The sequence below is a fragment of the Vulpes vulpes genome, chromosome 4 (genome assembly GCF_048418805.1).
Source record: "Vulpes vulpes isolate BD-2025 chromosome 4, VulVul3, whole genome shotgun sequence".
Taxonomy (NCBI): Eukaryota; Metazoa; Chordata; class Mammalia; order Carnivora; family Canidae; genus Vulpes; species Vulpes vulpes.
Genome location: NC_132783.1, coordinates 20323460 through 20349032, shown reverse-complemented (window position 1 = coordinate 20349032; position 25573 = coordinate 20323460). Strand labels below are relative to the sequence as shown.

Below are 25573 nucleotides of genomic sequence, written 5' to 3'. Positions count from 1 at the left end.
CTATATTGTGTATTTGACCAGTAACTAGCTGCTCTGTGTTTGATGTGTTGTAGGAAGAGCTCGTCTGTGGAGGTGGACACCCACAGCGAAAGCACTACATCATCTGAGGGTGCCACTCGTACCCTGCTCATCCATGGTCCCGTTGAGCTCAAGAAAGGCTGGAGGAGGAAGAAGTGGCAGCTTTTCTTGTACAGCGATTTATTACTGATGTCTAATACCAAGTAGGTGTACCATGTTTCGTGCTCTTGTGATTCTCCAAAAAATTGCATTCCCATTAACCCTTACTATACGAAAACATTACATTTTTTCCCTTTTGTGTTTGCCAATGCTTGAATCCTTCATTCCATGAGTACTTCTGGAGGTCTTGTTTTGTGTCATGTCCCTACAGCAAATACAATTGCCAATGTGACAGGCCAATGTCTCTCCTGCCTGGGACTTACAAATGGCAAAATAAGAGGGGGAATGATAATGATTAGTGCTGCTGATAGAAGGTGGATAGGGGGCTGTGCGGAGAGGGTGGGAACGTGTTAGAGAGGAATAGTCTAGGAGGGCTTCTCTGAGGTGGAGCATTAAAACCAAATCTATGAGAAGAGAAGCAGCCACATTCCCAGACAATGTGCCTGAGCCGTCGAGGCTGAGGGACTTGCAGGCCTACGTGGGTACAATCTGACCCCTCAGAGAGAGGGGCTCAGGGAAGCCTGATTTGACTAGAGCCCAGAGCATAGGCCATGCTATCAGATATGATACTATGCTCAGGGGTCTAGTCACACAGGGTCTTCACAGGCCATGGTAAAAAAGTGGAAATATTTTGCCAAAGGATTTTTAACTAGGGGACTGACCAAATCTGATTTATATTTCTAGCAAATTTTTCTGACTGTTGCTAGATAATAGATGGATGGGTAAGCAAGAGTGGAAGCAGGGAGAGTAGTTAGGGGAGGCCATAGTCCTGATGGATGGTATCAGGGCTCTATCTTAGCAGTTTAGTAAAAAGGAAAGATGGAGCAGGTTAAAGCGGGTGGCTCAGGGGTTTATCTTTGCCTTTAGCTCAGGGCGTGATCCTGGAGACCCAGGATTGAGTCCCACATCAGGCTCTCTGCAGGGAGCCTGCTTCTCTCTCTGCCTGTGTCTCTACTTCTCTCTCTACTCTCTGTGTTTCTCATGAATAAATACATAAATCTTTAAAAAAAAAAAGATGGAGCAGATAGATGGAATCTAGGAGAAAGAATCGACTGTGTGCACTTTCCTCTCAACCCTGAACACAAATGCATCGAATATCCAGTCTAGAACATGATGATTGCTCAATAAACGTCTGGGAGCAGTTCATGGAAGGTCACCTGTTTACTTACTCCATCTCTGTTTGCATTATTCACAAAACATGGAAGACAAAGAACACTCCCACAAACAAAATATCAAGAAGCTATGGTCTTGCGAAAAAACTAACTCCCTCTTTTTTTTACTGCTTTCACCCTAGATCCCAGTTATGCCATGTCATAGGTAAGACATGCTAGTAATAATTTGGCAAAATGCTATACTCATCTGAGTTACATTAATAGTAATTTATCAGGGGCTTACTACATGTCAGATACTATGCTAAAAAACTTTATGTACCTAATTTTGTCCAACCTTACAACGACCCTGTGAGATGGGAGTATTTTTATATTGGAGAACCTTGATGCTCAGAGGTCTAATGGATCTGCCCAGGTTACCATATTAGTAATGGACAGAGTCTACATTTGAAATCAGGTCTATTTATTTCAAAGCACAGGCTTTTATTCACTATGTGGTGCTACCATTTCTATTCTCTCTTTTTTCCTGAATTTCATACAACATTCCATGAACACCTAGATTCTTTCACTATTGAAAGCAACCCTTCCTTTACATTGAGTGAACAACTAACTCCAGTCTGCTTGGTAACAAATAGATCAGAACGCTTAGCGAATTGAAAAATGAAGGAAATATAGCTATCAAAAAATCAGAGGCAAAGATAGTAGTAAAATATATTTGAGACTAGGGAAATTGCCCATAGATGTAACTTCGAGGGTGGTGATGTCATAAGGAGGCCAAAGAGAAAAAGAATGTCCAGGCCTTGGCATGAGGTCCATATGAAAGACTCTCTTCCTCTTGATAGAGGCCCATGTCATTATTTTAAAAATGCAGACTAGTTACCATTCTCTTTATTTAACCAAAGTGAGTATGGGAGACCAAAATATGCGGGATGCATGCTGGGAACCACACTAGGAACATCACAGATGCCTCACCCACCTGGGTTTCTCAGTGATTGAGCATCTGCCTTTGGCTCATGTCGTGATCCCTGGGTCCTGGGATCGTGTCCCACATCAGGTTCCCCACAGGGAGTCTGCTTCACCCTCTGCCTATGTCTCTGCCTTTCTCTGTGTATCTCTCATGCATAAAGAAAATTTTTCTCACAGCACTCCAAGGCCCATATTTTTTATCATCAACAGGCTGCAGAGATGAAAATGGGGACAGAGGAAGTCTCAGAAATGGTCCAGTCATACATAGGGAAATCATGCAAGAGATTCCAACCCAGGCCTGCCTTCATCACAAGGCCATGTTCTTCCTCACATACCATGTTGTACCCTTCCATCCTTAGCCCAAGAGACATGCTAACAAATAGCAAACTCATTTCCTGGTTGTTAGGACCTTGCAGACCACTCATATTCAATTTGTAAGGGGAATATGTTCTTCTTTTTTTTTTTTCATCTTTGTAAGTATTATAGCCTTTAGGGAGAGGAGAAGACTTTCCTTTTCTTACCAGAACTATTTCTTGTCCTGGGTGCTGCCTACCTCTCAGCGGGTTTTACAGAGCCTACGATATTCTGCTAAAAAGATTTTTATATAAAGATAGTGTTGTTTTTCCACTAGAGAGTTGCCTCTATTGAAGGGCTGAATTTTTATTTCAAATAGTTCATTAAGACAAAACAAGTTGAACATTTTTCATCTTTCACATATTGCTTTTGAGATATGTCCTTATGTCTACTCAAGGGTTTTTATATGACAAAATCTTTATCAATTTATTTGTTAATGTTCGTTGAAAGGGACTCGGTTCCCAAAAGTTTATCTTATATACTTTATATTATACATTGGTAATATTAGAAAATGTAAGTGATCACAGGCATTTGAGTTTCATATTTAAGCCAAGGTCTTTGATATAGAGAGAACACAGATTTTAGAATTCCGAGTTCGAGATATCATCATGGTCAGGTTCTGGTGAGAGCTCTTTTTCTGCTTGCACGTGGCTGCCTTCTCACTGTGTGCCCCAAGGCATTACCTCAATGCATGTATGTACACACATACAGATCTCTCCCACTTCTCACAAGACCATCCATCTTACTGGATTAGGACCTTACCTTGATGATCCCATTTAAACTTAATTACCTTCAAAAGCTCTATCTCCAAACATGATGATATTGGCAGAGAGGGCTTTATGGTAAGAAGGCAGGAAAGCAGTGGGAGGGAGACACCATTTCATCCATAGCAGTAGCAGGCAGCACTTAATGCCTGCCACAATCTTTAGAAAACTACTATGAGATCATTCCCATAGTAAATATTTGGGTATATTTATGATCACTGTTAATATGAAAAAATTTACCTTTTTTTTCTAGAAGTAAAAACTAAAAAGAAATAGCCCCTGAAGTAACCAACATATTTAATCCCTGTCATGCCTTGGTCTTACATGGAGGAATCAATACCCTCAATCAATCTATTCAAATGAATAATCTGAGTTTAGTGCCTAATTTTTCCAATTAGCAATAAAAAGGGGGTAGGGTGACCCAGGTTCCATTTTACCTCAGCTCACCCTCAGGCTTCAGCTGGAGACTCTCTCATCTTTAGGTTGACACTACAGAATTTAACAGAAGTTGAATAAATAGTTGATTAATTTCTACCAATTTTTCGGTCAGAATTAGTGAATTTTGGCTTGTGTGTAACAATGAGGGGAATTAAATGTTTGTTTCTTCACAAAGAAATTCTATTTCTCTAGTTGTACAAGATGTTAATAATAGTGAAAATTGTTTGGGGATTTTTGTCACTTCTTTCATACACTAGAAAGTTGTGTTCGCAAGAATTGAAGTCAAATGGAACCTTCCTTATCACTTTTGATATTCATTAGAATGCTAAATAAGTTATTTTTCAAATAAAAATTACTTTAAAAATTAAAGTACTTTAAAGTACTTTAAAAATTGAAATAAAAATTATGTTATTTTTAAGAACAGTATCTACTTGGGGCCCTTGGGTGACTCAGTGGTTGAGTGTCTGCCTTTGGCTTAGGTCATGATCCCGGGGTCCTGGGATCAAGTCCCCCACCAGGCTCCCCAGAGGGAGCCTGCTTTTCCCTCTGCCTATGTCTTTGCCTTCTCTCTCTGTGTGTGTCTCTCATGAATAAATAAATGAAATCTTTAAAAAAGAGAGAATAGTATCTATTTGATAAAATATTAAGGTATTTGTACTAGTAGAGACCCGTGAATAATTTAGAAAAAGGGACTGAACTTAGATCTCACCCTTTTTAAACATCACATTCCTCATCATTAGTTATTAAGGAATGTAGAAATGAAATAAAAAATGAATTTAATTTGGTCAAAAGATGAAGATGACTATTAACTCACTGTCGGTGAAATGATGAATAGTTACAGAATAGACTATGACCCCTTCTCCCAACATTTGTAAGAGAATGCCTCTATCTTGGAACAGAGGAAATCTCCCTAGAATCCTGCAAAACTCCACAGTTCACTGGGGCTTACCTTCTGGCATAAAGATTAAGGTAGTGGAAAGCAAGAAGGACATCATGTTAATACAACTATAATAAATGACTATTTTTAGAAATAAAAACTGCAGTTCTCCTCCTCTTCTTCTTGAGTCAGTTTACAGTAGATTAACACTTTCTAATTTCTGCTGAGATAATCCAATTGGGTCAGTGATTGAGAGTAAGGAAGCACAGTAAGACATTAGAAGAATCTATTAAAGTATAAAGCTTTGTTGTACACGTTGTAAATATTTCCAAGCTAGCAACTGGTTTTATTGATATAATGCCTTGAGATTTATCCTCTCACTCCCAGTGTAAATCCCACGAGAAAGCCTGATGGCTCTGGGGACAGAAATGAGGATGAGGGTAGGAAAGATGAAAAGGTTACTTCACGGTCAAGTGGTTACAAACATGGGCTTAGGAGTTAGGCTGTCTGGGTTCAAACCCTGTCTCCTGCATTTGACAATTTATTTAAACTTTCTGTGAGTTTCCTTATTTGTAAAATGGAGCTAATAGAGACCATCTAGTGTAGTTGCTTGAGGATTAAATTTTTTATATTTATATTTATAAAATATTTAGAACAGAGCTTGGCATATGATAAGAGTTCAAAACGTTGTAGGAGAGTAGAAACCACACACTGGGCTCTAGGAAAATTCCTTGGTTCAACTAATCCTGGTGCCTTATTGAACTAAGGTTATTGGATGGATTTTTCCAGGTCAATGTATTTGGAAGTTTCCACACAGGATCTTAGGGGTCTGTATATACACAGATACCTATATTAGAAAGAAAAAAATGTGTAAGAACAAGCAGATACCTGTCTATCATTCCCCTTGGCCATATATTTTTGACGTGACAATGCCTTTGGAATTACTATCTAGAAAAATGATTTTATCTGTTAATTGACTATGTTCCATAAAAATCTTCAAGCACAGAGATACAGGCACTTGGGTGTAATGTTGAAATAAAAAAATGTGGAAAGATGTTGGTATCCATCATATTTATATTCATTGTGTCCTAAGTTTGAATCTAGATTATCCTTCAAGTGGGCTTCCTAAAAGATTTTTTTTATTTCATAAATCCCACTGAAGAGTTTAGCTCTAATTGTTCCATGAATCAGTGGAGCCATAGGGATTTTTGCACATGAGGTGGCTTTCATCTCAGTTTAGTTCAGTGTTTTCCACATGTGTTTCTGAATAGTAAGGAGTTCCAGAGTGGAGGATCCAAGTTCCCCAGGCATTCCTTATAGGACTTGTAACTATTTAAATCTCAAGCCCACCTGCGAGTCAAAGTTATGAATTAACCAAATTAATCAATTAATCAGCCAAAATAAATCAATGGTGGTTTTCATCTTTGAGGTCAAAGAGGATTAGGTAGAAATTATCAAAAACCCATTTCACCCCTTCTTATTCCTCAGAGAAACGGGAAGTATCCATGACTTACATATAAGACCTCCGGACCACTGATCTTGGATTGATTGATGGACAGATGGATGGATGGATGGATGGATGATTTTTCAGTTGGGCTCAGTCTGTAGGCTAACAATTTTTTTGTTTTAGCCAGAATCTAAGGGAAAATGGTATGGACAAAATTTTAAGAAGGGAAATTGAAAATAACCTATGCTTCAAAGGCTAGAAAATATTTTGTAAATTAACGTTGAAAGTAACTTTTAAATCTTTCTGATCCAAGCTTATGTTTTTGTTTCGATTTCATCTGTCTTCCTCACACTCTTGAAAAGATTATTTATTTATTTATTTATCTATCTATTTATTTATTTATTTATTTATTTATTTTAGAGAGAGAGTAAACATGAGTGGGGGGCAGGGCAGAGGGAGCGAGGAATCCGACTCATTGAATGGGGAGCCCTACACAGGGGCATGATCTCAAGAGCCTGAGGTCGTGGCCCAAGCCAAAACCAAGAGTTGGATGCTTAACTGACAGAGCCACCCAGGTGCCGCTGGTTTGTCTCTCTTAAGGAAAAAAAAAAAAAGCATATAACTGTTTTTATAAGTCATGTATCAGGTACCTTTCTTCAGCCCCTCAAACACTTTTTGAAGTATGCAAGTCATAAATGAATAATTAACTGCAATATTAGCCATAAAAATTATCTGTAATAAGTAACAAATCCAGCAATAGAAAATGAATGAATGGTTTTCCTACAAAGCTCTAAAATATACAGTGGTTACTCAATACTCACCATTCAAAATATGGCTATTTGCTGCCTTTAGAGGAAGTGTTTTCAGGTTTCCAAGCCAGAGTTTGCTCAACACACACATTGCAAAGGCCCATCTAACCATTTTCTGTGTGTGCACAGAGGGTAATGGAGATGCGGGAGACATGATTTGCCCTGGAGCAGTGAGAACTGGTCTCTAAAGAGCACAGCTGCTCCCATAACATTTTTGAAATGAACTAACAGAGGTCTTGTTTGGGATCTTTCTAGGTATAAGAAAAACTTTAAGATAAAAAAGAAAATACCACTGAACACCATGTGGATTGCCAACTGCATGGATACAGTGGGAGATGCCAACATCCGTTCTGGGAGGTCCTTTGTGTTGGGCTGGCCCACGGTGAACTTCGTGGCCACCTTCAGGTAAGACCGATGCCTTGGTGTCCTGTATCTACATGGCTTGAAAAGGATAACATTGTAATCTATTGTCTACCAAGCTGGTGACTCACTTCTTGACCTCCCATGACACTTGTTTTGCCTTGTACTCTGCGTAAGAAGGTGCTTATATCCACAAGGAAACAAGTAGATAATGTATAGTGGGAACTACTGGAGTAATTTCCTTCGGTTTTGATCAATGGTTTTTCAAATTTTGTTGTCTTACCTTTATGATGACCTGCGAGATTTTGGTGGAGTGGGGTGAGGAGAAGAAAGCAGTGTGTTAAGTGCAACTGCGTAAAACAGGAATGAGGCTTGGGGTGTGGATGTTTCAAACAGAGATGCAAGTGTGGCATGATCCCTGTAAACTCAGAGGTGTCTGCTCAGGATATCCAGGGTCGAGAGCCACATTCCCATCCTCATGTCAGCCTAAGAATGTGTCTTACACAACTAAACTCTACTCAATGGAATCAAATGAATAATCTGAGTTTAGTGCCTCAATGGAATCCTATTTTGTTTCAGATCGTTACCAACTAAGATAATCTGTACACAGCAATTCAGGCAACCTAGTATTCAATGGCATGATCAATTTATTTGTATAATTACATACTGTTGTTAAGGGAATTAACTTGGGAGTGTAAAAGCAATTTCTCAAATTTAATGGGACCCTTTAATAGTACTTGCTCAAGAAATCTATTCCGGTGATTTAAACATGCAGATACCTCCTGGGAATCAGAGGGCAGGATCTTGGAGAGGAGACCTTGAACCTCACTCTGTTGTAGTTGTCCCAAAAGAAAGAAAGAAAGAAAGAAAGAAAGAAAGAAAGAAAGAAAGAAAGAAAGAAAGAAGAAACCAAGTTTTTATCAACAATATACAAAATGTGGTACAGGAGCTAGGGACAGGAGGGAAGGGAGAGTGACTGCTTAATAGACACATGTTTGCTTTGGGGTGATAAACATGTTCAGTCACGATCGTTGCACAGAACGATGAATATAGTAAAGGTCACTAATGGTCAATTTTCTTTTATGTGTAATTTACCACAATAAAAAAGAATGCTGGTAAGTGATAAGTCCACGTGTGAATGAGCCTTAAGACATTTGCAACTTTGGATATTAAATGCTGTGAATATTTTAGCAGAGAAAATATTAATCTTTAGTAATTTTGCATCAGGGGATTGATCTTTCTCAGAAGATCACAGTGATGAAGAATAAGGTTTTTAGGAACTAATTTAACATATTACAATCTGCCATATGCATAAGGAAATAAAACTATTACAGGTGTTTTTTTCCAAAAAAGATATTCTTGTTTCTGAGCCAAGACAGTTCCACCAAATTGCTAAATTTCTTAAATGTGATTTAATTTGAATGGTAATATTCTTTATATCTGAATAGCCCTTGCAGCTGCAGGAACACTCTGAGCTATAATTTAACCCCTTTCCAGTTCTGGAAACTAAATATCAGAGTGGTTAACAACATGCCCGTGATCTCATAGCTTGCATCACATAGTCACAATTAAGTTTTCAGATTTGAAATCAACTTTTCTCCCTCTTTAGGATCTACTTCCCATTGCTTTAATACCACTCACAGAAGAGTGGAGTCCATCAAAACCACTCTAAGGGGAGTACAATTTACACATCCACATCCCTTAACAACGGGCTGCTCATATTTTTAGTCTGGAGTGGTGATCTTAATATGTTAGTAGGAGTATCGTACGTTCCTCAATTTTTTTCTTCTCATTTTTTAAATTGCAGCTCTTCAGAACAAAAGGAAAAATGGCGTTCTTACCTTCAAAGGTATTTTGTCAGTGTAATATTATAAGTCTTTAACCCATGATGAAAAAAATGTAGATCTCTTCAAAGCAGTGCCCCCAAACTATGTTCCCTCCCCTTAGTACGAATTGTTACACTATCCTCCAATGATTTCTTATTTAATTGTACCCTGCCCATTACTACAAATAACCTGCTCTCCTTTACATCCATATATTGCTTATTTTTTTTTATGAAATTCTGGTTATTACTCTCATCTTCCCCCACTTTCCAACCTCATGATTATAGCTAACATTATTCTCAAAACATATATTAAATTTCCATAAGTGCAGTTTACCCTACCAAGTAATGCTCAAAGCAACTTCTCATTCCTACATTTGAAGGTGCTAGTATGCCCTCCGGTCTAGGCAGGAAAGCTTTGGTGCCTGGATCTGCTGGTCAAATCTCACATGACAAGAGTGATCTATTGTTTTCCTAGTCACAGCTTATTTTCCTGAAATATTTTTGCATGTTTCCTTCCAACCCCCAATTTTTTTTTTGCTGAGCTTATTTATATGCATTTAAAAATAACGAAGTATGTTGAAAATATGATCAACATAAATTGATTTGAAAGTAAGGTAATTTATCCTACTCTCTTTTGGGTTACTATCGAATTGGATTAGGTACATCATGCTAGCCAAAGATAAGGAGCAGCCAAAAAGCATTCCCCTCAAAATCTTCACTGAGAACATCAAGAACTGTGCCTGTGTAAGTATTTTTAAGACCAACAATTAAATTCTGAGTTCCTAATTCTGACTGAATGAAAAAATGGGATAGAGGTGGAGACACAGAGAGGGAGGAAGCAGTGAGTTGGGGAGAGAGGAAGGAGAGAGCAAAAGGTATGAAGAGAGAGAGAATATTTAGAAAAGTGCCATGAGGAAAAATGTATTTTCCCCCTCTCCATGTACTTCTTTATAGACCTAAAAACTGTGTCCTAGGTAACATGAAGCAAGAGGAATACATACTACAGTGCTTAAGCAAGGAAAGAGTATTGGATGTTATGTGTCTATGACATTTCTCTGAATCCTTCTAATTGCTTATAGTGGCTTGTAATACAGTGATTTAGAAGGAACCATCATTTTTTCCAAGGGCCACCACTTACATACAGAATGGTCTGGATTGTCTCCACAGTCCTTTTTCCCCTCCAGATATTTTATTTAGTATAACTATAAACTCAGAGAAAAGTTGTAAATATAAAAGTAATACAAAAAACACCCCGTATACTCTTTATCCAGATTCACCTATTGGTAACACTTTATTCCATTTGCTTTATCATTTATTTTCTTTCTCTGTGTCTATTACATGTATGTGTATACATATGTTTGAGGGTCATACATATACTATAGCCCTTTTTCCTTAAACCTAAGTATTTCTTAAGAATAAAGATATTCTACAGTTATCACCTTTAGTGAATTTAACCTTGGCGTAATACTTTACTCTGCCATTCCCATTCTCATTTTGTCAGTTGACCTCAATAATGTCTCCTTTCTAGTACAGGATCCACTTAAGGATCAGGTGTTTTATTGAGTAGTTATGTCAAATGCAGAGGAGTTTCAAAAAGTCTTTTGTTCCAAGGAATATCAGGATTGAATTGAACTAAGAGGGATGACACTTTTAAGGGATCAGCATATTTCTATTTCAATTTCTTTATACTGTGGGGAGGAAAAAATCAAACCAATTGGCCCAGTTTTGTGTGTAAATTTGATTTCTGAAATTGTAGTACAGTAACCAAGACATTTACAGTGATGAACAAGATAATTTGGGTATCTTTAAATGGTATTTTTTGTGGTTGTTGTTATAGTTCGAAGTAGCTCTAGATCACACAAAACAGCATTTGAAGGTGGAACAAAAAAGGTATTCCTGGCTAAAGCAAAAGCCATGCAAATAGTTTGATCTGTTGTTAAGTGCCAGCTAGATGCACTGCATGAAGGAGAGAGAATTCTCTAGCAGCAGAGCACATTCTTGTCTCTGCCTTTGATATCAATTGTGGCAGTGGTTTACATTCAGAACTTTCCTTGGAAAATTACCTTGAGATTTTTAAAAATCAACTTTATTGAGGTATAGTTTTGGTGAAATAAACATTTCTGATGTTCTTCACCCATTCTTAAAGATCCAAGTTTCCCACTGCACTGTTTCACTTCATCCTAGAAAGATGATTCTTAGCATTCCCTGTGCAGAACTGCTGCAAACAGATTTACTTAATTTCTTTTATCTGAATATGGCTTTATTTCACACTGACTCTTGAAGGATATTTTTGGGGGTGTAGAATTTTGTTTGCAAATTTTTTTCCTTTTAGTCCTTTAGAGATGTTCCAGTCTTTTGGTCTTGATGCTTTCTGATGAGTAGTCTGTGATTAAACATTAATCCTCAGTAGGTGATTTGTCATTTTTTTCTCTAGCCGCTTTCAAGTTTTCTCTTTATTTTTGGTTTTTAGCAGAGTGGCTATGAAGTTCCTAAGCATGGTTGTCTTTGAATCTGTCCTATTTGACATATTCTGAATTTCTTGAATTTGTAAATTTATGTCTTCACCAAATTTGGGAAATTTTAATCATTATTTCATCAAATATTTCCTTCCTCATTATTTCTCTTTCTCTCCTCCTGACAGTTCCATTCTTTCCATATCAGACACTTTCACATTGTTCAGAGATCCCTCAGGCTCTGTAATTTTTTTTCAATCTTTTCCCCCCTTTTCTTCTTCACACTGGATAATTTCTAGTATCTATTTTCAAATCACTGACTTCTTTTCATCATCTCCATTATGCAATGTAGCCTAGTCAATAAATTTTTTAAAAATATTTTTCAAAAAAAATAAATAAATAAAAATATTTTTCCGATAAAAATTTCTATGTTAAATATTTTTCCTCTCAAATAAGGAAAAGTCATTAATACTTCTTATTTCTATACTATGATGCCTCTATTTTTGTTTAATGTGAACATATTTTCATTTGTATCATTGAGCATTATTGTAATAGCTGTGTTTGGCTAATAGTCTAAGCATCGAGATCATCTCAGGTGTGGCTTCAGCTCTTGAAAATTGATCTCATTTGCCTGGTTCTTCATATATTAAGTAACAGTTTTGACTCATGAACATAACCTAAGTTTTCTTTTTCTTTTGAATTATTTCAAAAAATAGTTTATTTTTCTGAAGTTATTTGTTTAGAGAGAGTTCTATCTAATGGAATTTGTCTGTTGGGAGAACCTACAACATGCAGGAAAATATACATACATCCCTTAAATTACTATTTGAATTGCTATTTGAATGATTATTGAATTACTTTGGGACCATCTGTGATATCAAGCAATTGCATTCAATTCATAAGAAGAAAAATACAATGAAAGGACAAGGAGTGATTTATGAAAGAGTTTCTTTTAACTTTGCTTTTAATATTTTCAAGGCCTGTGGGTGTCCACTTGTGCTGTTTCTTCTTTATGCACTGTTTCCCGAAGGACACAGGCCCCATTGCCTAAACATGTTATAAAAACTGTATGCATAGTAAATGTTCTGGTTACATATTCTCTTATATGACTTTCGTAATTTTTGTAATTCAGATAGTTTGTAATTCAGATAGTCTTATAGATCCATCTCAGATTGCTATTAACCCCTTTCAGAAAATTTTCTTTAAACTTTTCCTAGTTGTATGGAGCAGTTTCTCAATGTATGGTCTGATAGAGAGCTATTAGAAGTACCTACTCGCTGGCAGAGTTGTGAATGGAACATCAACTTCTAACATTTCCAGTCTCATTTCCTAGATTCATCAGTCTTAAGAGATTGCAACAATGGAAGTCTTAGTTAACCATGATGCCTGACAAAGAAAATATGGACTAAATAGTAGTTTTTAAAAAGTGTCTTTCATAGCCAGTTCTTACCTGATTTTACTGAAACCGACTATGTAATTACAAAGGAACTAAGCCAAAAAAAAAAAAAAAACCCAGAAACAAACAAACAAAGGAACTAAGCCATACTATACAAACACAACTCAGTAAGAGAGGAAAGTATCTAGTGCCTTCCTTTAATACTATCCCCCTCCCACCATTTTGGAAATAGCCTTATGGAGCTGAGGGTCACCCCATGTGCCCTCTTAGAATTCTCAATTTTTCTCTTCCTTGCTTCAGCTGCTGTATTTTGTATGCCACAAATTCTTGGAGGGAAATATATGTTTTACTGACATGTTTCCTACTAGCTTCATGTTATATAAAAAAATGAAATTATAATTAAGGGTTCGTGTTCTACACGTGCTTTACTTTGTCATTACCTGGAAACAAGCTTTACTTTTGGAGTATGGATAATAATTTGACAATTATTTGGTCACATGCTTTAAATTTTAAAAAAATTGTAGCAATTTTTCTTATTTATTTTTTACAGTCCGTAACTGTAACAGTGACAAATTCCGACACAGCAAATGACACTATCAACATGTTACTAACAATGCTGGGAATAACCGTAAGTTGCCTACTATCTATTTTTAGTTTACGAACCAACTTTGACTTTTGAGTTTTGTGAGTGTGTGTGTGTGTGTGTGTGTGTGTGTGTGTGTGTAGGTGTTGTGCACCTCCCATCATAAGACAGCTGATTATTGTGGATAACATACTCATATTTTTCCTTCCAACTTTAGAAATTGAAGGCAGCGAAGCTATAGTATTAGCTTATACATGAGTGCTATTCTTATATTCCCATTTGAAATTTTCTGCAAATTCAAAGTTATAGCCTAAAATTGGACTATAATTTTAGAGTGCTAATAACAATATGCAGTTTACTGTATATATTTTAAATACAGACAATAAAGATGTTTCTAAGTTTCTTTTTTATTGTTGTTTCTAAATTTCTAAATATTTCCTCCTCTATTGGACTCTTCTTTCTGTGTTTTCAATTCTGATACGTCTCCATCCCTATTGACCCTAGTTATCACACAAGGAAGGACTCAATCCGTTTAATGAATCCTAAATTACATGTTCTGTTGTACATTTTGACATAAAGACTACATGGCTACAAGCTACCTCCTTTTGATGCAGATCCTGAGGATGAAGCAGCTCATACCCTTTAGCAACTGGTAAAGACAAAGACAAGTTCTGAATAAGACCATGGATCTGGGGCTGATCTCTTTTTATGAAAGAGAAAGATATTTGAGGATGAGGTTTTATAAGGGAAAAAAGAGGGACAGTGATAGATGGAGAGAACCAAAGGGAGCACTTGGAAAGCACAGCTTCTTATCCAAAATCCTCTGTAAATGTGATGTGACATAATCATAAGATTGTTTGTAAATTCTATCTGAGCCAATGGTATAATAAAGGCCTTTAAAATTTCAGAGCAACGAGAATTTGGCAGAAGAAATCAATGATTTCTGTACAAACAACATTTAATAATACATCCAAAATAAAATTGAATTTATATGTACTGACTAAAGCACATCCTTACATACGTTTCTAACCTGTATGATATAGAAACCCTAAGTAAGAATTAAATCCTGGAAAAGAGAGTGAGTGGTTTGAGGGATGAAGGTGGGGAGATTGACTAATGATTTAACTCATTTTATTTCATGTTTGTGATTTTCTTTACTTAAAGCGATCAATGTCACTAGGCAAAGAATTTCTATTTTAATGAAGAACTGGGCTTATTTGGCTTTATGTATACCTGATTTAAAGGATTCCAGCATGGCATTTCCAAACCCTACCCTACCTTATTAGCTCTTACTTCTTATTTGCAACACAATCTTGAGCAGATTTAGCTGTGTGTGTGTGTGTGTGTGTGTGTGTGTGTGTGTGTGTGTATCTGTGTCTGTGCCCATACCTATGACATTCCTTCATAAGGTGAAGGCCATGATTTTTAATCAGGAGTCAAGGGCACATGATAACTATTACCAATAATTCCATTTCAAACGTTTTTTTGCTTTAGTCTCCAGGAAGACTCTTTAAAATAGTTCAGCAATCTTTATAATTTAGAATTGTTTGTTTCAAACAATTGGGATTTTCAGTATTACTGGGCAATAATTGTGCTGGGAGTAATCATTTTCTGCATCTGACATGCTGCCTAGAGTCCTCATCCTTTCTCTCCCTAAAGTGGAGTTTGCCTGCCCCAAAGCCAGTGGCAGACTTCCGTCCACTATCTCCTCAATGTCTCTTGGGCATTTGTCTCCTTTGGCTCAGGGCTGCTGAGCTATTGATGCCTCTCAAGGTACTTTGCTCAGGATTAGTCATAGCAGAGTATATGGCTCTCTGGACAACATGCATCTCTGGGCAGGGACATTTGGAGACAAAGGCCAACGCTATCCAAGGAGTCTAGAGACAGCAGAAGAGAGGACTCTGAGATGAGACTTTTACTCCATAGTAAAGGGACACAAATCTCATTTCTTACACCATGGGCCACCCACAAAGTGAGGGGCTGGCTGTACTGTGGTTTCCCGGTCTTTATCAAAAATTACAAGAATCTGGGACAGTCTATTGGAAGCTGTGAGGGGAACTAGTTAACAACTACTATAGCTACCTCCATGGACCAAATACCATTTATCCTGGCCCCAATTCTTTCTTTTTGGAAACACAGATATGCTAAGGAAATGTGTTCTTCAAGTACTGTGAAAGATATGTTTTGACACCTAGTTCTTTTTGTTTCCAAGGGCTCTGAGAACGACTTCCAGCTGTGGGCGAGTTCTGGCAAGGAAAAACTTCCACTAATTGGTAAGTGTCAGGGAAAATCTAAGATGGGATTGATTAGGTTCAAAATTGTAACTCTAAGTTTCAAAGTAATGGTTGTTCTTTCTTAAGCTTCAAAATCCTTAAAAGTGAAAATCACATGCAATATTCACTCACATGTTTAATAAAGAATTACCAGGTACTGTTGCCCAGGCATTGATAACATCTCTTCATTCAGCAGCTATGATTTAGTGAGGGAGAGAAATGTAAATTTTTGTTTCTACTTCTTTTTACCTGACAAACAGAGCTGTCTTGAAAAAGTGTGATTATTTACTATTTACTTACTTATTTACTCATTAGGTATGAAAGCAAAATGGATTGGAATTTTTCCCATACATTTATTTTTCATATGTCAATTTTGAATTCTAGTTCCTAACTGCTAAGAAGCCTCTATTTGTGAGAATTCTCTAAAATCCAGTTATGTCTCTGAATCCAGGTACAGATATGTATTTAACACCCCTGCCCTGTGCCCAGTTTTCTCTGCATCATAAGGAAAATGAGATAATCACATTTAAACTCCTCTCATCTTCACTGATGAAATCGCCTGCACTTTGCTGTTTCTCAGGTTTTTTCCATCACTGTTCTTAAGGTTATTGATAAACAGATTGCACCTCTTCTAAAATAGTTATTAGCACAAGTTCTCTGAAAAAAAAATCTTTGGATTAGCAAAATTGTTTAATGTTTCCAGTAATGGAAGGGTTTAAAAAAAAAGAAAAAGAAGACAGGATTGGTAGCAGGCCTTGAAGTATAGTAATGGATGGTAATGGTGACAATAATCTCTTCTAGAAATCTTAAAGCATTCCTTCTTACATGAAATTTTTTTATCCTTTTAATAAACCTGTGAAGCTATAACTCTTTTTCAAATAATCTGGAAATCTAAACAACCAATTTCCTTTTTTTAAAAAACAACCAATTTCTTTCTGCAAAATATATATTCCCAGTCTTAGACTATAGAGTCACAAAGCTCATCACTGAGAACAAAACCCCTCAGTACCACTTCCTGTTTTGAATTAATGTTGACATCTTTGTAAAAGTTGGACAGGGGCAGCCCTGGCGGCTCAGTGGTTCAGCGCTGCCTTCAGCCCAGGGTGGGATCCTGGAGAGCTGGGATCGACTCCCACGTTGGGCTCCCTGCATGGAGCCTGCTTCTCCCTCTGCCTGTGTCTCTGCCTCTTTCTCTCTCTCTGTTTCTCATGAATAAATAAATAAAATCTAAAAGCATAGTTGGTTAGCAGTAAAAAGGAAAAAAGTTAAATACTTATATATGTTTCAATAAAGTGCATTAATTTAGATAAAATGATGTAGATGGTAACTTTTGAGAATTTGAATAGCTTCACACACGAACGCAGCTCTAAGGAATCTGAAGAGCCTGTCGTTCATGATGATCCATTAGAGCATTCAAAAATGCATTTTTTAAAACATACTCTCAATTCTCAATTGTGGATTAACTCCTGGTTATCTTGGTTTGGTTGTATTGCTGTCATAGAAGCTTCTTTTTCCTTAATGGAGCGAAGTCCCTGTGATTCTTGTGAACATTGCATTCATGACGGATGAAAAGAACAGCAAAAGCTCCTTTAGGTACATTCAGTAATAAATCTGGAATGACAGAATGAGAATTTTCTTTTTTTTTTTTTTAATTTTTTATTTATTTATGATAGTCACAGAGAGAGAGAGAGAGAGGCAGAGACACAGGCGGAGGGAGAAGCAGGCTCCATGCACCGGGAGCCTGATGTGGGATTCGATCCCGGGTCTCCAGGATCGCGCCCTGGGCCAAAGGAAGGCGCCAAACCGCTGCGCCACCCAGGGATCCCCAGAATGAGAATTTTCATTCTATTCTTAAAAAATGAAATCCATATCATTTCATAGGGTCTTTGAGAATTCTCTAGAGAGGAAAAACAATTTAAAGCATAAAAGAGCAAAACAAATCACTTGGCAGGCAATTCTGGATAGCTCTGGGTGTGGTTTTCTATTCTCTAACCATCGTTTTACAGTTTGCTTCTGGGTTTCCCACTCTGCACACCCTTCCTTCTGATCATTGCCTGGCAGGACACCCCATAGAGGGAGGGCAGCAGTGGAAGGGAACCATAAAGCATAAGGGCAACCCATCCCACTACTCTAGAGTAGCTCTGGCTGGAGAATTGACAAAAGGAAATGAACAAAAAATCTGTTCGACTGACATTCTGTTGGAGAGAATAGTGAAGATAGCAATTCTATATATATATACTCCAAATATTTAAAAATTTATTAACCAAAAAATAAAAATAAAAAATAAGAATATTAACCACCAATGCTTATTAATATATTCACTCTGATAAGTTTGTGTGTGGACAAGCATTTCAAAGAATTAGTGTAAGGCTCGACGGGGTCAAGTAATTTGCCTAAGATGTATAGATGTAGTTAGTGTCAAGGCACAAACTAGAAAACCTTCAACATTCTCAGATAGTTACCCAGCAAAAGTCAGCATTGTTTATTGCACTCGTGAATATATGTATTTCAAGCAAAGTAACATGCTTTAAATTGTTTTCTCTTCTTAAAATCTTTCCCTTGGGCACACGCTTTCTGTAAGGTGTTCCCACAAGGGTGCATATGATGCTCACTCTGGAGGCACAGCCTTCTTTATCTAGAAGTCCCAGAAAAATACCAACATATACAAATAGGGTGATGCTTACACTCAGGTTTGGTTTGATGACAAAAATACCAACATATACAAATTTTTTCTTGATGACAAGAATACCAACATATACAAATAGGGTGATGCTTACACTCAGGTAGTTTGATGACAGCCATCACCATCATCCTAAATATTCAGGTTTCTTTCCATACAGGACATGAACATCCCTATGGAATTAAAATGAGCCATCTTCCATCTACTAAAGCACTGCCAAAGGAAGCAGAGGACTCCATCTCTCCTTCCCCAACTCAGGAGTCCCTCCTTCTGGAGCAGAAGATCACAGAGATGCAAATCCATTTCATACTGAAGCCCAGGCACCCAGCCCAGAATAAGCAAGGGAGAGGTGAGCCGCTTGCTTTTCTTCAAGTGCCTTCCCTTGGCTCATGTCTCCATGCTTAAACACAATTCAGACACACAGTTTATTCTTTCTGGGTGAGCTTATTGTCATCAATGAGGAGGAACAGTATAGGAAAGAATGCAAAAACTACCCAAAATCAAGCTTAGAAAAATTCAAAAGTCTGACATCAAGACCGAACTCATTTCTATGAAGGTTGTTTCCTTGTTTTAAATCTTTTGGGAAGACCTTTAACTCCTGTCTTTCTCTATACCCTCAGAGCACTTTCAAGGCTGCCCTGAGCCATGCCTTGTGCTGAGTAGTATATCATATATTTAGTTTAACGAGTTGTAGGTAGCATCATTTATGTTAAAGTTGAGCAAACTGAAGCTTTAAAATGCTGAGCTTCATAAGTGGCAGGACCAGGATGCTTCTGGTGCAGTGCTGGCACCCACATGAGTGGAGGTGGTGATGCACTCACTACATCCCAGAAAAGCCAAGTGGCCGGGTGTTCAAGGTTATTTGGTGAAATGTTCCTCATGTGCTTATCCTTCGAAACCTTGGCTCATCTCTGGACTCTTCAAAAATCAGTTATTTAAGCAATGTTAAGGAATCTTCAAAGGAAAACATTCACAGCTGAGCACTAGAAACTTTGAACTCAGCTTTTCACTGCTGGTCACCTTTTCTTTGGAAAGCTCTTCCTTCATAGGGAATGTTGAGTAATTAAAAATCATCTCTGGAAACTGGTGCCTTCATATATATATATAATATACATATGCATTCGTAACCTCTATAAGTGCATTCATAACCTCTCATTGTTTTTTTCGCTTCTATGATTTCTTTCAAGCCTGGGACTTGTGTGTAGATGTATATTTACATATATGTTTGAGTGTGTGTGTGAGGAAGTAGGTTTCCACACTTCATTGTGGTTTAGGCTCCTTTCAGTAAATGTTAAACCTATTTAACCAAAATCATCATCTCTGGGTGGGTTAGTGGGATATGACAAGAAAACACAGCCACCAGATAGCCAGCATGTAATGACAACATCCCAAGGACCCTGACTGCAGCAAGTCATCCTTGAAGATGGCCCAGAGCAGAGGAACATAGAAGTAGGGCTCAGGCAGATTGTGTCCTGAGAAGCAGATCCTTTGGATGGTAGAAACTTGAGCACTCAGAAACCAAAGAGGAAATCTGGGGCTGAGGGGAGACTGGCTGTGAAAGCAGAGGATTACCAAACTCAGCCTGATTTGCATACCAAATCCTTCTAGCTTTTAAAATCAGATCTGACACCTGAACCCACTGATCACTCCAGTAGAAAACACATCTACAGGTTCAGTGCCTCCTGATGCCTTGTAACTGGCAGTAACTGATGACACAGGGAGTACTCACCTTGAATCTGATCGAGTCTCTAGGTTTAACCATCAGTCTGAAGGATATAACCAAGAACTTATCAATGCCATGAGGATGCTGTTAGCCAACATCAGGACGTGGAGAGTTCTACACAACAAATGACTCAGTTTCACTCTTCTAGCCACTACAACGAACACGCTGCAAAATGGCAATGGTGAAAATAATGCTAAGTGAATTAAAATACACTAATCTCCCTTCTTCCTTAGATTCAGGCCAGACCATGAAAAGCACTCCTTTCAGAGACTGGGCCTTTTGGCGGCGCTCTGGCACTTGCCAGAAAAACCAGTGCAGAGTTGCACCATCGGCAATACCACAACAGCTCTTTGGGGTTTCACTCACAAATATATGTGATAAGGACAACTTGCCCTTCCCAATACTGGTAGGTCTCAGTTTGGTCTTTTTTTTACCTTCCTGAGGAGAGGGACCTTGGAGAGGCAAAGTGTTCTCATGCAAACCTACCCTCAAATGGAGAAATCATTAGACAGTCCCTGGCTTTGGCTGAGAAGCTTTGCTAGTGTCATTTGATTTACCTACTGAAGAGTCATTTGGCCAATACAGCAGAACAACGTTTTGCCCATTCCACTTGTTTGCACCGAGACCCATGTAGGCCTGTTCAGATCAGTCAAAATGGACTCTGTGTGCATGAATCATCTTCACATTCTGCTGTTGTCTTCCTGAACTCACAGTAGTCTCAGGTCTCCTTCAACGGAGTCTACTTAATCTAACAACTGAAAACATCTTACCTAAGCATAAAGACTCATCCTGAGGCATATATGAATCTGCTAATTCTAAAAGAGGATGTTAAATGACAGCCACAGAGTTTGCCCTTGTTATCTCAAATCGGTGTACTGAATTGTCAGTGTGGAAATTTCCTGAGTACCCAGGACCTCTGCAACCCTACACTAGATTTGGGAATGTTATCCTAGGTGTGAAGAAATTAACCACGTTAGTTCCATGCTTGCTACTACCCCGTCCTTGCATCACATCAATTTTAGGGGGTAGCTAGAACTATCATCCTCCATACTTTACAAATGAATTAGCTTTCAGTATAGTTCACATTTGCCCCAGGTCACACAAATGATCAGAAGCATAATAGGTTTCCGATCCCTTGGTCTATTGGACTCCAGCCCTTATTATCTTTCTACACTGCAGGGAGGGGACATGAAGATAGAGCAAAGGACAGTGAAAGACTCATGAAGGAAATGTAATCAGATAATAAGAAGAGAGCTTTTGAGCTTTTTTTTTTTTAAGGAAGAAGGGAAATAGAGACAGTTGGAATGGAGGATACAATCACTTAAAGAGGAATCAACAAATGGGAAATGAGTATGACAAAAAGATTTCCATACTGGGGGAAGAGCATCTATGTAAGAGAATAAGGAGCGAAGACTGGTAAAGTAGGAGACAGGCGAGGATTCCACAAAGGCCTTGAAACACAGAAGTTTGATTTAAAAGGGCAAATTCAATGAAAAAGCTGATTAAAATAAGTGATTACAATGTTTCAGTGTATGACTGTACGGTGGATTTTTGGGTAGAAACTATAGAGAGACATTGACTAAAGAATCTAAATTGACTTTAGTCCTTCCAGCTCTAAAACCGTACACCATCCAATAGCCTAGCTCTTTCTAAAAGGAAACAAGCTTCTGCTCTGGGCTTGGGATACAAAATGTATATGCTCTTCTTTTTTTCCTACAGGATATGCTTTCCGTGATCAATCGGAAAGGACCACTCCTGGAAGGCATCTTCAGAAAATCAGCCTGTATAAAATCCTGCAGAATACTAAAAGAGAAACTAAATTCTGGGGACAGAGTTAACTGTTACAGCAAATCTGTTCATGTGGTAGCATGTGTTTTAAAGGTGGGGAAAGTTCTAGCTTTACCACACATGGGTAACTGAAGCTGTGATGGTGTCTTTCATTATGATTGCCCAGGAACCAACATAGGCATAACTGATTAAGAACTTGTCAAACTGGAAAACACTTCATGAAATCAAATTTAAGGAAGCTACTGTAGGAGTTAAAAGCCCCATACATTAGAAATACTTTCTGTTTTCACCACAAACAGCCTACCTGAGGACTCCATGCAAAATACTAATACTAATATGATACTATTAATACTAAGAAATTTCAAAATATACACTCACACATACATAATATTTACCAAAGCAAACATCCTGCTTTGGATGACATCCTCACCACGATCCTAATGAAGGCAGTTTCCAAAAGAAAAATCATACGAAAAATTTGAGAATAGGTAGGGAATTTCACAATAGTAAGCAAATGTTTACTTTATGAGGAATCCAAAAAGGCTCAGTGAGGTGACCAAATCATTCTTAACCATCATTGTCGCATTGTCTCCTGTTTCTTGATGCCTTTTACTTTATAAGTCATGGAGGAATGATTTTGCCATTTGTGTCTCCTTTCACCACATCCTAGGCATCCTTTAGTTAATATTTGTGATGTCTAGCCCACCATCCAAGGTTATAACGACATGTTAGCCAGCTCTTGCTACATGCCAGTTTTGATAAACCTAACTTTTGGAGTAGGTGCAACAGACAAAAGTAGATTGGAATTCTGAAAATTCAATAGATCAACTCAAGAACTAGATTAATTTGGAAATTATACAGCTACATCACAGATATCCCATTCTATTGCTAAAATGGGAATGGAGAAAGAAGTGAGAACTAGAATAGAGAATTTAATCCATCTACCTTGGCACTTGCTATCAGCTCTCAACAAAACTAAGTTAAGGCAGTAATGATGACACTCTTACAATCAAGGTCATATGTGGTCCTTCCTTGTCACATTTGGTCTTTTCTTGTCCCTCATTTCTGTTCAACTATATGAAAGATACCAATAGTCCCTGACCACTACTACACTGAGGTCCAGTAAAACACACCACTAAATATATATATAGGCATCAAGAGACAGGGGAAAGAATGATGATACATTAGGTACTCGAATAGCATGATAAGTGTTGCCCTCCTGAAGGTGCACACATGGAATTGATGTTTCTAGCAAGGTTTAATAGGGTCTTTTCTATTCCCGTGTTATAGGCACAGACTAGGAAGATGGTGACCACGTGTGCATAGAGTTCTTAGACATTCCTGAAGCTTTCCCTACTTAAAGTTGACTAATCTTTGTGGAGAATCAGACTCTGCAACCTTGGCCTGAATAGTATCATGCCAAACTATCTGGAGAATTGGCCTACACTAGAAATGAATACATCCTCAGGACCATCACGAGTTTGCCATTAGACTCTCTACTTTTGTATAGTTCAGGAAAGGAAGAATGATACAATTATGAGAGTAGCTTATGTAGTAGTTTGCAGAAAAGCACACAAAAGAGTAAGTGCTATATGATACAAGGGAGCTTTGTCCTCATTTACACTGAAGCCTAGGCTCTGCTTTGATGCTTTCATGTTTGTTGGAGAAAATCCACACACCTGCTTTTGCACGTACAAGTCAATGGAGAATCAGAGCAGAGTTCCATGTGGGTCACAGTTTGGGTATCTATGACGGAAGTAAGACTGAACTGAAGTTTGCAACTAAGTGTTTTCTCTGTAATATTTCCAATATATATTTTGTATATGTGAGTGTGTCTGTGTGTATTTTTCTTTTATCCACATAAGGATTTTCTTGAAAATATTGAAGGCAGTTTACTTTCATCGGACCTCTATGAAAAATGGCTTCGTGTTCTTGACGAAGTGACAGAGAAGAAAAAAATAAATGCAGCCCAGAGGTAATGATGCAATAATTACTCTACTCTGGTCATGGCTCAGAAATACAGCCAATATACTATTAGGAATATATTGGTTTACTTCTTGCCACTTTGACCACTAAAATAACATTCAATGCCACATAGTTTCAATTCTTGTCACCCATGGAGGGCAGTTTCAGAATACAGACATGCCTTATGGCTATTATTGTACTTCTCCTGACCTTATTAACATTGACTCATTAGTCATTGTATAACTTCTGAATATATGAAACTGGTAGACAAAAGTCAGTGGCCAAAGAGATGCCAGTGCATCAACAGCCAGTGGCATAACCTAAAGTTTGTCAAACATTTAAACGGAGTGGGTTAGCTCAGAAATTGAATTCGGTAAAACATTTTTGTATACGTTCATGCCTGGAACTCTGCTACAGCAGGCTGTATACTAGATCTAGAAAGATGTTCTCTGCTCTCCATCTCTATACTTCCAGCTGCTAAGTACAGTGACTTGCCTTATTCAAAAGTGCATCTTTCTGACTTCAGGCTTCTAGCCCAGCTGCCAAAAGTGAACGTTGTTCTCTTGCGATACCTTTTCGGAGTGCTCTACAACATTGAGCAACAATCCTCATCCAATCAGATGACAGCTTATGAATTATCAGTGTGTATAGCCCCAAGCCTTCTTTATCCACCTAATTCCTGCAGGTTGGAATTGGAAGAGAACTTCAAAAAAAAGGTAGGGAGAGCTCTCATATGTGTCCCCTCGGGTTTATAATCCAGGCTTTGAATCTGAAATGTGTAGTAGTAAATTGGATGGATCAGTTCTGAAAAGTGCACATCTTCCTAGGCTTTCTTGGAATGGCAGGTTTGTTATCCTTCTCTGGTGGAATATGGGAAGGGGTCTTAAAGTGGGAAACGCAGAGCAGTTGAGTCACTTATTTCCCATCCAGGAGATTCAATACTAGACTGACTAAACAAAAGAGAGAGGAGTGATGTAATATGGTAGAAAAGACCTGGGCTCCGGAGTTTGACAAGCCAAGGTTCAAATCTCAGCCTGATCCTTGAGGGAGAGCTTGTAACCTTGCGCAAAGACATGGTTTCCTCATGACACAATGGTAACAACCCCCAGTTCCTGTGGTCGTTACTGGCACATCCTAGGTGGCTTGGGCACTAAGAGCACCCATGGCTCCAAACACATAGCTTTGCTCTGCAAGTTGTGGCTCATTTAGAAAAACACTTGACTACTCTTTTGCCTCCGCTACATCAGACAGAAACTAGTGAGATATTCCAAAACATCCTGATGAAGCCACACATACCTAATAAGATGACAGCTTCCCCAAGCTCATGCCAAGAGCCAGCATTATTCAAAGTAAGACATGAGAAGGGACTGCGGCTAGACAAACATGTTTTCTCCCCAGCCCTGTGAGTTTTTACTCAAAAACAAAACAAAAGAAAACTTCAGAAAAAAATCCACAGGAATATCCACTTTCCAAAAAATATTTGTCCATATTTAAGAAATGGATATCATAGGATTTTGTCACTGCTTTATACATCTAAATCAGATATTTTCCTAAGTTACAACCCAATATTTTCTGGAAGCAAAATT

The 25573-nt window shown here is 38.0% G+C and overlaps 1 protein-coding gene across 1 annotated transcript in view; it reads left to right on the top strand.

The window, feature by feature from the left end:
- The window catches only part of LOC140598704 (rho GTPase-activating protein 20-like), a 39134-nt gene extending 14392 nt beyond the window's left edge, over positions 1 to 24742 (top strand). Inside the window, exons 4-14 of the mRNA XM_072757230.1 lie at positions 54 to 221; positions 7197 to 7346; positions 9109 to 9150; positions 9786 to 9870; positions 13526 to 13603; positions 15771 to 15831; positions 18672 to 18860; positions 20468 to 20640; positions 21954 to 22115; positions 23888 to 23997; positions 24514 to 24742. Coding sequence (XP_072613331.1) covers positions 54 to 221; positions 7197 to 7346; positions 9109 to 9150; positions 9786 to 9870; positions 13526 to 13603; positions 15771 to 15831; positions 18672 to 18860; positions 20468 to 20640; positions 21954 to 22115; positions 23888 to 23997; positions 24514 to 24742 — 1447 coding nt within the window. The remainder of the gene's footprint in view (positions 1 to 53; positions 222 to 7196; positions 7347 to 9108; positions 9151 to 9785; positions 9871 to 13525; positions 13604 to 15770; positions 15832 to 18671; positions 18861 to 20467; positions 20641 to 21953; positions 22116 to 23887; positions 23998 to 24513) is intronic.
- Positions 24743 to 25573: the final 831 nt, after the last annotated feature.